The following is a 16,814-nucleotide window of genomic DNA, read 5'->3' on the forward strand; positions in this document are numbered from 1 at the left end:
TTATTTTGGTTAGTTAGTTTAGAAAATTGCTTCCACCTGGATAAGAATATATGATTCAGAGTTTTCACAGCAACGCTCTCCAGTGTTTGTTTTGGCTCCGCGGCTGATAAGAATCTCTGAAGTATTTGTCATCAACCACCTGACAGCATTTTTTCACCGCTGACTTAAACGTTCGTCATCGCATGAACGAGGTCGTCTCTTGCCTGTTGAAACCCTGCTGTGAACTTTCAGTTTTTGTAAAATCAGGATTAACCAGGTCAACGTTCGTTTTTGTATTAGTTATTCTGAGATATCTATTTTGATTATTCACGCTACACTGTTTGAAACTATTTTTTTTTAATCGTATTATTTATCTGGAATTGTCAACAAACAGTGTTTCTAGTGTTTTTTTAACAGTAAAAAGTGTAACACATCGATTTGACCCTTGACCTTTTTATCCGCGCAACGTATTCTATAATTATTGAATTATAAAATATATTTTAACTTTCACTTCCTAATCAAAATCTTAACAAAATTATTTTTTGTCTCGTTTTTATGTTTTTAAAAAATATATATTTTATTCATAAGTTTTCGAGGACGGCGAATCAAGCCCCGCCTTCTTTTTTTACGTTAGCCAATAGGAGTGCTCGAAGTCGCAATGGCGGCCAAAATACGGAAGTGATTCAAAACACCGGACACGTCAACGCCGAGCTGTGAGCTTTAAAAACAACCTTAACATTCTTTAATAACGTTCTTTTAGTCGTTAATAAACGCGTTTGTTGCATTTATTCATCTTTGTACATCGATGTGTCATTCTGAGTTCACTTGTGTTTTTATTCACGAATCATAAATAAACTGATAGTATAGTATATTATATATATTATTATATAATATATGTCGATAAAAGCTGGGATTTGGTGTTTTCAGGCCAAAATGGATGAAGATCCGGGTGTTTGGGCCACAGAGCGATATGGAAGTGAAGAGTCTTGGAGATACAAGCTGGTTCAAGATGGACAGATCGAGAGGAGGAGAGAAGGACGAGAAGAACACAGAGGGAAGGATATATTTGGGGTGTTTAAGGTAAAGGAAAATGGGTTTTAAATGTTAAAATTTACTGTAAATCACCAGCCATCTTCATTCTGTTGTTTCAAAGTGTGTGGATGAGCCTATAATGTCATTCATGTGTTTAATAAAGTCATTTAAAAGAACAAAATGTTTAACAGTCACATGGCGACGAGGACGACTTGATTTAAATGATTCTGGATGTTAATAGATAATTACTGAACAAACACGTTGATACGGGAATTGCTTATTTTTCCCTCCGTTTGTTTGCTTTCCAGAGAGTGTTTCTGCCTCAAGGATATCCAGAGAGCGTCAGTGGAGATTACCTGCAGTACCAGTTCTGGGACACGGTCCAGGTTTGTTATCGTTGATCATCTTCTCGCTCATTGTGTTTTCAAAAACTCAACCAAGGTTTAAGATAATCCACCTTATTCAAGACACTTGATGTGATCTTCTTATCATGACTAGGTGGAATGTTTACATGACTTACATGGATTTATCTTTAATTTATCTACATTAATTTTTCAACATGACATGTTTTCCTCTTTGTTGTTTTAAATGGTCTTATTTGATTGTAGAGTGACACCGTTTACTTTCTAAACTTCAACATATACAAAGATACAAAGTGTTACAAGTAAAGTACTTGGCACTGTTGGCCACTAGCTAAGCTAGCACTGTTAGCCACTAGCTAAGCTAGCACTGTTAGCCACTAGCTAAGCTAGCAAGTATAGCATTCAGTTTAAAATGTCCTTCACGTCACAGTAGAAAAAAGTAAAGTCAAAGATAATCCTTTATCAAACTGTGAAGGACTTTTGACAGTGTTTGAGGGTTATCATGTGTATTATCATATACATGCTTTTTTTTAAATAGTTCTTATATTGATGTTTATGGTCTTGTTTAAACTTAATATTTTATTGATTTTATTATGATATTCATTTTTTTCCTGTTTTTTATTTTATTTATTAATATGTGTTCTGCCTGATGATATATTTGTCATTATTCTATTTATGATTATGTTTGTTTGACTTTATTATTATTTTATTATCATATTTTTCTTTATTTTTATTATTATATTCATTTTTTTTTGTTATATATATATACATGTACTGTATGTTGATATTTATCTTTATTTTATTTATTATTGTGTTGGTTCTACTTTATTATTTTATAATTATTATTTCCTTCATTTGAATTATTGATTAAAAAAACCCATTTATTTAATAATATCTTTACTGCATGTGGATATATACATTTTTATTTTATTCATTATTGTGTTGGTTCTACTTTATTAATTTACTATCATTAATTTCTATATTCCATTTTATTATTGTGGTCATTTTTATTTAATTTGTTATTATTGTTGTAATGCGTCTGTAAGTTTAACCTTTCGTTGTGAACTTCTGTAACACCTTCACCGACTCCTGACTCCGGTCCCAGGCGTTCTCCAGCTCCCTCTCCGGGACTCTGGCCACTCAGGCGGCCCTCAAAGGAGTCGGCGTCGGAAACCAGGAGGCGACGGTTGCCGCGGCGACCGTGACCTGGTTGCTAAGAGGTCTAGTCTGTGACAATCGTCGACGTCATGTTTTTATACTGACGCCCACACGTGTGCAGATGGAACCAGCATGGTGGGCCGGATCCTCTTCGCCTGGATGAAAGGGTGACCGTGAGGAAGATCTTGTGAGTGACAACGATAACGAATATGTTTCTTCAGGAACAAACTGGACTCTGAGGCGAAGAAATGGAGGTTTGTCTTTATGAGAAAGTCGTGTAAAAAGAACACATTTTAACGTAGAAACATGTTTCAGGCTTTTCGCGGACGTTCTGAACGACGTCGCCATGTTGGTGGAGATACTGGCTCCTTCCTGTCCGGCCGGCTTCACCTTCATCATGTGCGTCTCTGGAGTCTTCAAGGTCAGAATCATCTCCACACAAATGTTCAGTCACTCGTCTACATCGTGGTTCACCTGCTGTGGATCTGTTTTGTTGCACCGAACCAGCAAAACTAGAACTAAGTTGGAGACACTGATTACCCTCTTTACTTATGGTGCCAACGAAACACTGAAAAAGTGGTCGACAGCTGTGACTGGCTGGGCGGCAAAGCACTATGAGAGATTTTTTCAGCTCACAATTACAGAGAGGGTTTTAAAACGGATTACACATCATATTACATTTTAGTTTGCAAGTTCAGATAAGTGTTGCTAATTTAATGCAAATTAAACTGTTACCTGTTGCTAATTTAAAGCAAATTAAACTGTTAAGTGTTGCTAATTTAAAGCAAATTAAACTGTTAAGTGTTGCTAATTTAAAGCAAATTAAACTGTCAAGTGTTGCTAATTTAATGCAAATTAAACTGTTACCTGTTGCTAATCTATAGCAAATTAAACTGTTACGTGTTTCTAAATTATAGCAAATTAAACTGTTACGTGTTTCTAATTTATAGCAAATTAAACTGTTACGTGTTTCTAAATTATAGCAAATTAAACTGTTACGTGTTTCTAAATTATAGCAAATTAAACTGTTACGTGTTTCTAAATTATAGCAAATTAAACTGTTACGTGTTGCTAATCTATAGCAAATTAAACTGTTACGTGTTTCTAATTTATAGCAAAATAAACTGTTATGTGTTGCTAATTTATAGCAAAATAAACTGTTACGTGTTGCTAATTTATAGCAAAATAAACTGTTACGTGTTGCTAATTTATAGCAAAATAAACTGTTACGTGTTTCTAAATTATAGCAAATTAAACTGTTACGTGTTGCTAATCTATAGCAAATTAAACTGTTACGTGTTGCTAATTTATAGCAAAATAAACTGTTACGTGTTTCTAATTTATAGCAAAATAAACTGTTACGTGTTGCTAATCTATAGCAAAATAAACTGTTACGTGTTTCTCAATTATAGCAAATTAAACTGTTACGACAAGTGTACAGTTGAATTGTCGTGAGTTTCATTCGTTGTCAAAGAAGGCGATAAATTAAATCTAGAGCAATAATGTGGTAGAAATGAGCTGCTTGGCGGCGGTCTGCGCTCTTTTATAATAGCTGTTGGTTTTGGCAAAGAAAACGTGGATGATTTTGAAAGTTCTCTCTGAGCCAGTAGAGGGCGACCTGGTCAACAACAGGTCGTGTCAATGTGAAAGACTTCTGGCTCTTGAACGCATCACGGGCTTCAATGTCTTTCAGTCGGTGGTGGGCGTCGCGGGCGGAGCCACCCGAGCCGCTCTCACCGTCCACCAGGCCCGCCGGGACAACATGGCCGACATCTCGGCTAAGGACGGCAGTCAGGTGCGTGGCATCGACTCGTCGGGTCTGACCACGTGTTCTTGACGATGTGTTCTCCCTCAGGAGACGCTGGTGAACCTGGCCGGCCTGCTGGTCAGTCTGGTCCTGGTGCCGCTGGTCACCGACAACCCCGCGTGAGTGTGAGGTCAAAGTTCAATCTCACGCTGAGCTGACGGACGTTTCCTCCTCTCAGGCTGACGCTCGTGCTCTTCTTCCTCTTCACGCTCCTCCACCTGCTCGCCAACTACAACGCCGTGCGCTCCGTCGTCATGGAGACGCTGAACGAGGCGCGACTGTCCATCGTCCTGCGTCGTTACCTGGACGACGGACACGTCCTCGGTCCCGCTGAGGCCAATCGACAGGAGCCGGTCTTCTTCGGTGAAATCCTTTTAGACTTTGATCGCAACGTGTTTTTAATTCAACGTCTCGTTCTCGCAGAATCCGTGAAGACGCCGATCAGACTCGGCGTTCGTCTGCAGGACGTCGTGAGCAGGTGAGAATATTATTGGATGTTTTAATATAACCTTTCAGTTTTTGGAAACAATTGAATTCAATACGTTTTTTATTTCTTTATTGAATAATAAGAATTTAAAAAACGTAATAATTACTTAATAATTCAATAAGAACAATTTAATATTTACAGAATTGATCTTTTATTTTTTTACACATTAGATTTGATATTTTAATTCCAGTAATAAATAAATGTACTATTTTTTAATTGATTTTAAATTAAATATAAAATGGCTAATATAACATCATTTAATGTTAAAGTTTATAAATGGAAAAATGTTGGGTTTAGAAAATGTATTTCCTTGAGAATTTTAATTATTGGAATATTATAAAAAATATTATTATAATATCAAACACCATGTGTAAAGAAAATAGATAAATAATTAATTTTAAAGATGTTTTTAAATTAAATTGTAAAATAAATATACAAATTAAATAATAATAAAAAATAATCAATATTTAATTAGATCCTTTAAAAAAAAGGATCCAATGCTTAAATACAAAATTTCAATGATCGATTATTGAATAAAAACAAATTCAACTTTCCAATAAACTAATTATTGAATTAAATAATAGTTTTTAAAAAACTATCTATTCAAAAAACATTTAATAAAAAAACTTTCTTAGTGTAATATGTAAAAAGAATAAGTTGCTTTGAAAATAATTGACTTGTTTTTTATTCTATTATTCAATAAAAAACGAATTCAACCTTTAAATATACAAATATTTAATAATATAAATGTAATTATCTTAAAAAAACAAACAAGTTTAAACATTTAAAATGTTAAATTCAAACCTTCAATATTGTGACGACACTGATTTTCTTCCATATTAGCATAATTGACGACTCAGCAGTTTAACTTTCTTTACATTTTTATTTCTTTCATTTTTTTCGTTCTCCAGTCCAGAGACGCTGCGTCTCGCTGCAGGAACGAGCGACTCGCCTTTTCTGTTGGGACTGAGAAACGGTTTGTGTGGATGTTTCATCAGTGTTTTTTTGGGGGGGCAGTATTTCAGATACACAACTGTCATGGTTGTGTTGCTTCAGGTTGTGTTTGTGTGTGTCTGAGCGCACGAGCGTCGCTGCCAGACCAGATAAAAGCCGCGTGTCAAGCGCTCTGGATCAGAACCGCGTTGATGAAAGAAGCGCAACCCGGTGAATATATATATTTAACTCTAAACAGACATGACTAGTCGATCTGAGACGATTCATCTTTTTATTTAAACTGACAAACCTTTTCGATCCTCCAGACTCTCGCTGGGATTTGGTGCAGCAGAGCTTCGTGGTGATGGATCAGCATTTCCAGAAGTTCCTCGAGGGTGAGCGTCGACGACGAGAGTCATTCAACGTCAAAACCTCTCTGAGTGATTCATGTCCCTCGCAGGCCTGCAGGGGGCAGGCTGGGACACCGGGCGGACCCTGCTGGACTGGGACGAGTGGCGAGCAGAGTGGAAGACAAAAAGAAGCTAAAACACGATTCATGGTTAAAATCCTCGTTGTATTTCATCCTAACATTTATTTTGGCTCCTCGTATTTTGTCAGAAATTATCTTCCGAAATATTACGTTTTTTTTTCTCTAAATGTGATTTTTAATTTACCAATAAAACCGAGTGAAAATGAATTAGTTTTTTCTCCATTATACTGTTTAATAGAAAGAATATACTAGTACTAGAATATCATCCGCTTGGTGGCGCTGTTGACCGCCCGAAATAAAACTGACTTCCGGTTGTAGAATCAAGTTACGCTTTTAAGGTAAGGTAAGGTAAAACTTCATTCGAATGCATCTGAAGCAAAAGATAAAACTAACTTTATGTAAACCATTTTAATATTGTTTTTATAATGATGATGGTGATAATATAATACATTAATTAATCTTCACTCGCTCTTTTATTTTGAAAGTGTGCTTTCTGTTGTGACGGTGCATCGAGTCGAGCTTCATTATTCAGCATAAAGAAGTTTTTATTTTTATTTTCTTACCAAGTGAACATGGGTCGATATAACTGCGCGTACAACTGCGAGAACACCAGCGACTCAGACGTGAAGTACTTCAAGTGAGTTTTGTCATTTTTACACCGAATTATATTCGCCGAACGAAAGAGCAGCTAACGGTTAGCTTTAAAGCTAACACGTAAACATCAGCTTTAACTGTGATTTAAACGTAATTCCTTCAAGTTTCTATCTTTAGTGACCAGATTAAAATGTTTATTCCATGAACGTTGTGTTAAAATATATACAAACATATGTATTGGTTTATGTTTGTTTGTTGTAAAGTCGCATTTATTGCGGATTTATTGGGAAAAACATCAAAGTCTAATAACTGATTTATGACGTGTTGTATCCAAGTTCTTGAAAAATTGAGATAGATCTTGATCTTGTATGGCTCATTTAATAACTGAAAAAGGAAAATTACACAACAATAAATAATCTCTGCAGCTTCTTCATTGATAATCTGTGATTTCTGTCTGGATTTCTTGCTGATATTGACCTGTCACATCTCTAACGTCTCAGGTTTCCGCTCTACAACAAGCGGCGCCTGAAGAAGTGGCTTCTGAACATGAAGTGGGACGACTGGACTCCGTCTCGCTTCTCCGTCCTCTGCAGCCGACACTTCCGGGAAGACTTCATCGACCGCTCGGGGAAGTGCGTGACGCTGCGAGAGGAAGCGGTTCCCACCATCTTTGAGTCTTCGGAGGAGACGCGGGCGAAGGCGAGTGTTTTTGTCCTCTGGTCATACTAGTCAGTAACCATCACTGAACGTGTCTCTGTCTTCAGGCTCCGACAAACACCAGGAGTAAAAGGTTAAAGGTCGGAACGGCAGTGTTGATCCAACACTTTCTCCGTTTAGAAAACATTTAAAACAGTTTTTTTCGTCGCAGAACCTGACAAAACCCTCGCAGAGTCCATCGGGCAAAGCTGCGGCGGCGAAGACCGACGTCCAGAACAAAGAGTCGGGTCAGTCGGAGGAAGATGCAGCGAGGTGACGAATCTCAAACCTTTATTGACAATCCTGCTGCTGACAAGATTCTACAAGAGAAGAAATAAACTAATATTCGTTGTGTTTGTTTCTGTTCGGTCGACTCAGCAGCGAAGAGTCGGCGCCGTCGGAAAAATGGCGAATCGTGGTCGACGAATCCCTGATGAAGATCGACTCGTTCCCGCATTTCTTCCACGGAGATTACTGCTCGTCCCAGGTGAACGTCTGTCGTGAGTCACGATCGCAGCTCGGACTTCATGTGTGTTTGAGAAACTTGACAAACTTCTCTTGGGTTTCGTTCTTCAGGACATACTTTGGGCTCCAGATGACGGAGACGCTGTAAGTCCTCGAGTCCACAGATGTGCGATGAGTTTCTTCCAGCTGTTCTCATCGTTTGTTCTGTGCAGGTGAAGTCTTCAGATCCCGACCGTGTGATTGAGGTACATATTTACTGATGATCCCAGCTGTCAACATCTGTACGTGTCGTTACACGGATAACTTATCACAGATGTTTAGAAAAATCCACAACGTGCCATAAAGTGTCACAGAGCTGCTGTCGACCAATGAGGCGTGTTTGTTTTGGTCACGTGATGAGCGACTCGGTACTGTGGCGTCGATAAAGTTTTGAGATTTTCACAGCGACGACTCAAAAGCTTTTAGGAACGATTGTTAAAAAATATGACGAGTACAACAATTTCATTCATACGGCAGCGTTTATAGTACTTATACATGGTTATACAACTGCAAAATAGTAATACTATGGTAAATTGCTGAATAATACTATAGAGACTCGTAGAGTAATAATACGGAGAATTGCTGAATAATAATTTGGAGATACGCAGAGTAATAGTACAGAGACTTGAGGAGTAATACTAAGGAGACTTTCGCAGTAATACTTTGGAGACTCGCGCATTAATACTAAGGAGACTCGCACAGTAATACTAAGGAGACTGGAAGAGTAACACTATGGAAACTCAAGGAGTAATATTATGGAGACTCTTGGAGTAATACTATGGAGACTAGCACAGTAATACTAAGGAGACTGGAAGAGTAACACTATGGAAACTCAAGGAGTAATATTATGGAGACTCGCACAGTAATACTAAGGAGACTGGAAGAGTAACACTATGGAAACTCAAGGAGTAATATTATGGAGACTCTTGGAGTAATACTATGGAGACTCGCACAGTAATACTAAGGAGACTGGAAGAGTAACACTATGGAAACTCAAGGAGTAATATTATGGAGACTCTTGGAGTAATACTATGGAGACTCGCACAGTAATACTAAGGAGACTGGAAGAGTAACACTATGGAAACTCAAGGAGTAATACTATGGAGACTCTCACTGTAATATTTTGGATTGGCAAAATAATACTTTGTAGATGAGCGGAGTTATAGTACAGAGACTTGGGGAGTAATGCTACATCGACTCGACTAATACTACGTGAACTGTAGTTTACCATAATTTTTAAATGTGAGCGTCGTGTTGGACATAAAATCGGTTGAAGGTCAATAAATAAACCCAGATTTGATAAATAAGGGGAACTGTGGCTTTTTAAGAAAATCTTAAAATCGCCTCAAAGTCAGAAAAATATGGTAATTTAAATTCTGTGATGTGTCTGTTATGTTGATTATAATTAAGTACCTTTCAAAATGACTTGTGTCTGATAACTACTGGAAGGGCTTTGCTGTAATGGGATTAGGAGGTGTTTGAATGAACACAGAGCCCTCTAGTGGTTATATAGCACAACTGCGTGTTACCGGTAACACAACGGTTTCAAGCCTTGTGCAGAAAAACTGTAAACGTTGACACCCACACTGTCAAACGTGTGTTCCAGGTGACGGGGCCGTGGCAGTGGCTGGGTCTGGACCTGAGGGGACCCCTGCCCAGGACCCCCAGCGGCCACAGGTACCTCCTGACCGTGACCGACTTCTTCTCCAAGTGGATCGAGGCCGCGCCGCTGGAGTCTTGTCTCCCGTCCCTCGTCGCCAAACACGTGGCCGAGGTCGTCGCCCATTTTGGATTCCCGCTCGGAGTCCTCTCCCGACTCCCCCCGGAGCTGGTCGGCAGAGTGAGTCGGCGATGGAGGATCACGCGACAGTTTTCATATCATGGAGGAGGAGGAACAAGTGGATGATGTTTTTGTTGCAGATCAACACGGACCTGCAGGATCAACTCGTGATCTCGGCTCCTCTGCTGGTTTATCATCCCAGGACCGGACGAGTGGACGTCAACTCGCAGCAGGTCATCGACAGGTCAGTCGTCACTCGAGTCCAACCTCCTCATGCAGGACTCGAACAAAATCCATTTCAGGTGTTAAACTGCTGAGAAATCTCAGTGTCGTCAGAATATTCAATGGTTTTTAACATTTCAAAAGTAACTATTTTATACTGAAAGTAAATGTTTTTGAAATAATTGAATCCAATAATTCGTTTTTTGAAAAGTTATTAGCAATTATTCATCGAAGAGTTCGATATTCTTATTTCAATAAATACACTTTTTATCTAAATTTAGTATATTTTGATCTGTAGCGTTTTAAATTCAGAATAAAAAAAAAGCATTTAATAATTTATTTCTTAATCAATTTCAATGTTTTGAAAATCATTTTTTCTGGGTTTTTTTTTACACATAGAATGTAAATAAAACGTGGTTAATAAGTATAATATATATATATATATACGTATATGTATATATATATATATATATTCCTGGCAGGATATGACCTCACTCGAACTATGAGGGTTTTCTGTACACTTATATACAGAAAACTTTATATATATATATATATATTATATTATTTACCAAGGAGCTGGTCTTGGACTTCAGGAGGTCCAGGACAAAGCCACGTCCAGTGTCCATCAGAGGCGACGAGGTGGAGATAGTTGACCGCCAGCTTACTTTCAGCCAATCACGTGACGTGCAGATGATCATGTGACCGTCTGATCTACTCAGTATTCTTTTGGTTTTGTTTGGTAACCTTTTTATGTTGAATTTAAAAAACTACAAATTAATAAAATTAATTGAATTATTAGAAGAAAAAGAAAAAACGTTTTAAAATTTTTAATTTAAACTCAACATTCTGATGTCACCGATACTTCCTTAAGTCTGTGACTCTTGATGCAGGTGAATCTGGTCTGTGTTAGGAAGATCCTACTGCAGAAGTTCTGACTGTTACACCAGTTATTTACTGACGATGTCACGTCTGGGTCTCCCCGGGTCAGGATGGTGAACGGTCTGCTCCAGGACCACCCCTCGGACTGGGACGTCTACCTCCCCGCGCAGGTCTTCAGTCTGTGCTTCCAGGAAGACCCCGGCACCAGGAAGAGGCCGTTCTCCGTCCTCTGCTGCTCGGGTCTGGAGCCGCTGCGGGCGCCCCGGGATCCAGAGGTCAGCGGAGGTCGCCCCCCCGACAACCCAGACCGTTGTCGTCGTTAACTGACTCTTAACGCTTGTGTTGTTGCAGCTCGACCTCGCCAGGATCCAGGAGAGCGTGTTCGTGGTCACGTGACCTGCACTGTGTTTTTGTAAGAAAAGAGTTTTTCTGTCAATAATAAAACTTTAAACACAAATCTTTATAGCTCCTGTGTTTTATGGACTTGATTTCAAAGTTTGTCACATTTCACACATGTTTCTGAGTTCGGGGGCAGGAGTGGAGTGAAAGTATCTGGATGTTCTGTTCTATGTTAGTCTTTGTGTCCTTTGTCTTTGTTGTTTTTCTTTGATCTATGTTCTTTATCTTTATCTTTAGACTTAGATTGTGTCATCTTGTCCTTCTCTTTATGTTCTTCTTCTTATTTTATTTTTTATGTATTATTTTTTATTGTTTATGAAAAATTGCTGGCTATTGGAAAAAAACAATTTCCCGAAGGAGACCTCCTGAGGGATCAATAAAGTTTTACCTTACCTTACCTTACATTTTATTTAATGGTTGTATTTTCTGATGTTAATTTCAATTTTTAAAAAAAGTTCCCATAATATTCACAAATATTCCCATAAAGTTGCTTTAATCAATTTAAGTTGTTTTTTTTTATTATTATTATTGAAGTTAAAATAGTTTTTAAAGTGATTTTATTTTTTTTGATTGAATAATTAAAAATCTACATACACACACATCTTACCCATAATATGACAAACACAAAAAAATGAAGTTATTTTTAAGAAACAAAAATAAAACGGATTGAAACAACGTTCTTTATGATTAAAGTTACTTTTTTTATTGAAAAAATAAAGAAACAAAACTACCTTCACACAAAAGTTCTATACCTTTATACAGCGCGAACAATACACATACATTACTTCAGTTAAAGAAAACAGTTTTTTTTTTTTTTGTTATTAAAATTGTTTTTTTTTTACCGAGGCAAATATATTTTTTAATTGAAGTATCTCGTTTTAAATTAAAAATGTATGATTTTGATTGCGGCAACTTTTTTCAATGTCATTTTATTTTCCATATAAAAAATAAAATAAAAATCTAAAAAAATGTAATTCGCTGTTTTGACTCAACGGTGTAACGCAGGCCACGTGGTCACGTGACGACAGCAGCTGTCTCCGTGAGTCAGCTGTGAAAACACCGACGCTCGCCCCCCTGCGGTCGAGATGAGTTACTGCACGCATGTGTGACCGGTTGTTGCGGTGAAGCTGTTTTTTTTTTTCTTGTGTTCGATCGTCCGCAAGAAATGGTGAGTAAACCGTGAGCGACACAACCGTATCGTAACGACCGACCGTGTCAACCGACGAGGGTTATATATGTCGAATAAATACATGTGTTTGTGTTGACGTTTCATAACAACAAACGCGATCGTTCTTGGAGCTGCCTTTGTGTGTAGATCTCTTTGTGTACACACAAGTGTGTCATGTTGACACACACACTCGAGGGTTTGAAATGTCACCGATTATCTGGTAAAATCGATCAAAGTGTAACAAAAAAAACAACATAGACGACAACGACCTATTTCAATGTTAGCTTCAGCTATTGTATCCATGCTAATGCTAAACTCAACTTGGACTAAACATGTGTAAAAGCTCCACAAAACTCGTTTATAAAGACCATAATATTCTCGTTAAGCATCTAGTCAACACTAGTTAAACCGAAAACGACGATTTTAACCAATACTCCTATTTATAATGTGGTAGAAGCGAGTGCTAATGTGGCTAAAGCTAAGCTAACTTAAGTCACGACGCTGCTCTTTAAACGACTCTGTCCGGTTTTGTGTCACATTTCCTGTTTCGTTTTTGGACGAATATTCTTTTTAGAAGGAACCATAAACAACAGCTGTGGTTGTGTGTTTGACATTTGTGTTGCTATGATAGTGTGACAGGTGAAGGCGAACAACATGCTGTAACTTTTTTTTAATAGTTTTTTGAAGTTAAATAGAAACTTAAATGTTTAAGGTAAGGTAAGGTAAAACTTTATTTGTTTTTTACCAATAGCCAGCAATTTTTCATAAACAATAAAAAATAATACATAAAAAATAAAATATAAAAAATAAAATAAGAAGAAGAACATAAAGAGAAGAACAAGATGACACAATCTAAGTCTAAAGATAAAGATAAAGAACATAGGTCAAAGAAAAACAACAAAGACAAAGATACAAAGACTAACATATAACAGAACATCCAGATACTTTCACTCCACTCCTGCCCCCGAACTCAGAATTGTACAATTTAATAGCCCGAGGGATGAATGAGTCCCTGAGTCTATTTGTTTTGCACCTGGGTATGATGACAGTGTTCAGAGGATGACTGTCATCATCATGATGGACAGTAGTTTGTTCAATGATCTCCTCTCAGCAACTGTCACCAGTGAGTCCAGCTTCATTTCAGTTTAGTTACTTTACAAAACAAGTGTTGAAAATCCACAATACTAGACTGATTTAAAGTGTTGGCGTTCACCCTTAAAATAATCTGAATTTATAAATGTTCGTTCTATGTTTTTCGTGAGCTGCTGTAGAAGTCTTTTGCTGATATTGCAGCAATTTTGTTTAACTGAAAAAGAGTTAATAACAAAAACAGCTTAAAAAAATATCAGAATTAAACAACTTTTATTTCTCTGGAAAGACATCATTCAACAGATCAGAACGGACGTAAAAATCTGCTTCTATTTTAAAATATCTTATTATTTTTAAACAAATTACTTTTCTTACAGGCATGTATGACATGTAAAATAAAATAAAAAATACCGCCCATACGAAAAGTCAGGATGATTATCACTAAAACGAAAGAATGTAAACAACAACAACAAAAACGGCAAATAATATTAATCATAAATATTAAACATGCTCTCTCTCTAAATAAATAATAATAAAAAATCCGCTTTTAAACATGAATGAGTGATGATGTCAATACGTGATTATTATAATTTTTTTAAAGCGGTTTTCCACGCTTGCTTTTAAAGTAAAGACTTTGTTGTGCAATCGTTGCTTTCAAGTGTGCGGTTCAAAGTGTTTTGATTCTCTAAAGAAACACGACGTCGACTTCTCTTAAACTCGCGCAGCGGATCATGGTGATTTCACGTCGGATCTGATCGGCTTTTTAAAAAAAAATGTTACTATTCTTTTCGCTTCCAGGATGTTTTTCTGATGATCCGACGTCACAAGACGACCATCTTCACCGACGCCAAAGAGTCGTCGACAGTTTACGAGCTGAAGCGAATCGTGGAGGGGATTCTGAAGAGGCCGCCGGAGGATCAGAGGTTGTACAAGGTCAGGAAAGATCTCCGTCGCTATGATGTAGTTTGTGTTGTGGGTGATGGACACGACTCGGTGAACTCGGCATTCATGACCCGACGCTCCCCCAGGACGACGTGCTGCTGAACGACAGTCAGACGCTCGGTAACTGCGGGTTCACCAACCAGACGGCTCGACCTCAGGCGCCGGCCACCGTGGGGTTAGCGTTCCGGGGGAGAGGTGAGTCTCGGCTCCGATGTGTTGACGGGCGACGACACTGAACGCGAAACCTCGAGTGCATTTGGTGACAAATGATGTCACACAGCGCTTTTCTAGACCAGGGTCACAAAGTGCTTAAACAATCAAAAGAATATATATATAATATATAAAAGTATATACTTTAAAGGTCAAGATACAACTTAAATTACTTACTTACTTGCATAAATAAATGCACATTTTATTCTTTTGTGGAAATGTCAGATGTTTTTGTCAACAACTAATTAAAAAAACTAAAATTTAATTGATGTATTTCCCTTTATGAAGCAGCATTTCTGACTTTTCGAGATATAAAATTACATTTTCTTAACGTGAAACTTGGAGTTAAAAAGGGGATTAAATGAAGGATTTATTTCTGGACTGATGGGAAATACGGCTCTTATCAGTTTCATGATCTCGTCGTCAAATGTTTACGATGGAGACCACGGGCCGACCCGACTCTGGAAGTGCCAGAACCAGAGAGAAGTAACTTATTTTGTCACAAAGCTCGGTAGAGATTCAACCCAAACTCTGCATCGCATTTGTATTTATTTCAAGTCTTATTAAGGTCTCTACGGGACATTGTGTCCTCGTGTCGCTTCACCGCTGTTTCTGTTCGTCCGTCAGATGATTCGTTCGAGCAGCTGAGGATCGAGTCCTTCTCCACCCCCCCTGAGCTCCCGGACGTCATGAAGCCGCAGGACTCGGGCAGCACCGCCAACGAGCAGGCCGTCCAGTGAGGGAGGAGCCTGGAGGGATAAGCCAGAGGAGGGGGGGGGTGAGGGTAAGCCGGGAGAGGGGGGGAGTCAAAAACACCTCTCGGGGTGAAGACGGATCTTCAGCTGGACATTTAAAAAAACTTGTTGTGTATGAGGTCGGGCGCTTCATTTGTCCCGGAACCAGAACGCATGCTAGAATAATTCCACACCTGACAGACGTTAAAAAAAAAAAATCGTACCTTGTATTTAATTTTTATTTGGGGGGGGGGGAGGGGGAGATCAAGACTGGACTCCGTGTGGTGGTTATTTTTGTTTGTCTTGTATGGGTTTGGATCAGAACAAAAAAAAGATCCACGTCAGGAGGAGAGACCTGGACGGCCGACTGAACTCCCGAGCGGACCCGCTGTTTGAACCACAACCAACTAAGTTAAAAGATTGTAGCGCGAGGTTGTTTTTCCGGGCGTCACTCAAGTCACTCGACTCTCATGACGATGTTCCTTCGGTTCCAGAATGTTACCTGATATTTAAGGAGGTTAATTTAAATACAAACGATGATGGCAAATTCTGTAAAAAAAACAAAAAAAAAAACATGACCGCCCATGTATTGATTTAACAATAAAACAAATGTTTTTCACGTCGTGTTCGTCTGAAGTGATTCGATTTTAACTGTTTAATACATTTATAGCGTCTTAACGACACTAATGAAGCGGCTTTAACTCTATAAATGACCGGAAGTTAAGTCGATTAAACTGATGTCCACACGTTTATATCTACACACATATCTCAGGACAGGTTGATCAGGAGGGCTGGTTCTGTGGTTGGAATGAAGCTGGACTCACTGGTGACAGTTGCTGAGAGGAGATCATTGAACAAACTACTGTCCATCATGATGATGACAGTCATCCTCTGAACACTGTCATCAGTGAGCAGAGAAGCAGAATGAGAGCACGAATGCTCCTACCCAGGTGCAAAACAAATAGACTCAGGGACTCATTCATTCCTCGGGCTATTAAATTGTACAATTCTGAGTTCGGGGGCAGGAGTGGAGTGAAAGTATCTGGATGTTCTGTTCTATGTTAGTCTTTGTATCTTTTTCTTTAGACTTAGATTGTGTCATCTTGTTCTTTCTCTTTATGTTCTTCTTTTATTTTTATTTATTATCTTTTATTGTTTATGAAAAATTGCTGGCTATTGGAAAAAAACAATTTCAATAAAGTTTTACCTTAACTTACCTTAAAACAAAAAAATGACGGTTCTTCCAATATAATTGTACAAAAATAAAAAATGTTCTCTTTTGCCAGCGTTCTGTTGTCAAATCTGACAAGATAACGTCACTTCCGTGACATTCAAAGTAAAACTTTATC

The 16,814-nt window shown here is 38.2% G+C and overlaps 3 protein-coding genes across 6 annotated transcripts; all 3 read left to right on the plus strand.

Annotated features, from left to right (window-relative positions):
• Nucleotides 1-637: 637 nt before the first annotated feature.
• On the plus strand, nt 638-6,455 carry rusf1 (RUS family member 1). 2 transcript variants are annotated; one of them, XM_087808932.1, is made up of 15 exons: nt 638-692; nt 907-1,059; nt 1,320-1,397; nt 2,479-2,593; nt 2,653-2,698; nt 2,753-2,785; nt 2,847-2,952; nt 4,225-4,326; nt 4,387-4,457; nt 4,517-4,701; nt 4,762-4,816; nt 5,737-5,801; nt 5,882-5,989; nt 6,085-6,153; nt 6,219-6,455. In XM_087808932.1, exons 2-15 carry the CDS (start codon nt 913-915, stop codon nt 6,302-6,304), a joined length of 1,266 nt encoding a protein of 421 aa, XP_087665058.1. In that variant the 5' UTR covers nt 638-692; nt 907-912; the 3' UTR covers nt 6,305-6,455. The 2 variants fall into 2 exon arrangements, with proteins under 2 accessions (XP_087665058.1, XP_087665057.1); XM_087808931.1 differs by lacking the exon at nt 638-692 and having other exon boundaries at nt 699-1,059.
• Nucleotides 6,456-6,739: 284 nt separating this feature from the next.
• On the plus strand, nt 6,740-11,380 carry LOC148064727 (uncharacterized). 3 transcript variants are annotated; one of them, XM_087809042.1, is made up of 11 exons: nt 6,740-6,885; nt 7,343-7,541; nt 7,607-7,639; nt 7,711-7,811; nt 7,917-8,025; nt 8,115-8,147; nt 8,216-8,248; nt 9,649-9,882; nt 9,963-10,066; nt 11,033-11,198; nt 11,275-11,380. In XM_087809042.1, the coding sequence occupies exons 1-11, from the start codon at nt 6,821-6,823 to the stop codon at nt 11,317-11,319; spliced, it is 1,122 nt and encodes a 373-aa protein (XP_087665168.1). In that variant the 5' UTR covers nt 6,740-6,820; the 3' UTR covers nt 11,320-11,380. The 3 variants fall into 3 exon arrangements, with proteins under 3 accessions (XP_087665168.1, XP_087665167.1, XP_087665169.1); XM_087809041.1 differs by having other exon boundaries at nt 11,033-11,380; XM_087809043.1 differs by having other exon boundaries at nt 7,920-8,025; nt 11,033-11,380.
• A 981-nt stretch (nt 11,381-12,361) lies between these two features.
• Nucleotides 12,362-16,084, plus strand: elob (elongin B). The gene is made up of 4 exons (XM_087809932.1): nt 12,362-12,490; nt 14,378-14,512; nt 14,608-14,716; nt 15,359-16,084. Exons 1-4 carry the CDS (start codon nt 12,488-12,490, stop codon nt 15,469-15,471), a joined length of 360 nt encoding a protein of 119 aa, XP_087666058.1. The 5' UTR covers nt 12,362-12,487; the 3' UTR covers nt 15,472-16,084.
• The last annotated feature ends 730 nt before the right edge of the window (nt 16,085-16,814 follow it).

Source organism: Callionymus lyra, chromosome 15, assembly GCF_982586985.1.
Source record: "Callionymus lyra chromosome 15, fCalLyr1.hap1.1, whole genome shotgun sequence".
In the NCBI taxonomy this organism is placed as follows: Eukaryota; Metazoa; Chordata; class Actinopteri; order Syngnathiformes; family Callionymidae; genus Callionymus; species Callionymus lyra.

Bases quoted from the DNA above. Each gene is read 5' to 3' on its own strand.
- elob (XM_087809932.1), top strand. The intron at 14,513-14,607 runs GTCAGGAAAGAT...ACGCTCCCCCAG, and splicing joins AGGATCAGAGGTTGTACAAG to GACGACGTGCTGCTGAACGA. The intron at 14,717-15,358 runs GTGAGTCTCGGC...TTCGTCCGTCAG, and splicing joins GTTAGCGTTCCGGGGGAGAG to ATGATTCGTTCGAGCAGCTG.
- rusf1 (XM_087808931.1), top strand. From the start codon at position 874: ATGTCGATAAAAGCTGGGATTTGGTGTTTTCAGGCCAAAATGGATGAA. The intron at 2,699-2,752 runs GTGACCGTGAGG...ATGTTTCTTCAG, and splicing joins CTCTTCGCCTGGATGAAAGG to GAACAAACTGGACTCTGAGG. The intron at 5,802-5,881 runs GTTTGTGTGGAT...GTGTTGCTTCAG, and splicing joins TCTGTTGGGACTGAGAAACG to GTTGTGTTTGTGTGTGTCTG.
- LOC148064727 (XM_087809041.1), top strand. From the start codon at position 6,821: ATGGGTCGATATAACTGCGCGTACAACTGCGAGAACACCAGCGACTCA. The intron at 6,886-7,342 runs GTGAGTTTTGTC...CTAACGTCTCAG, and splicing joins TCAGACGTGAAGTACTTCAA to GTTTCCGCTCTACAACAAGC. The intron at 10,067-11,032 runs GTCAGTCGTCAC...TCCCCGGGTCAG, and splicing joins TCGCAGCAGGTCATCGACAG to GATGGTGAACGGTCTGCTCC.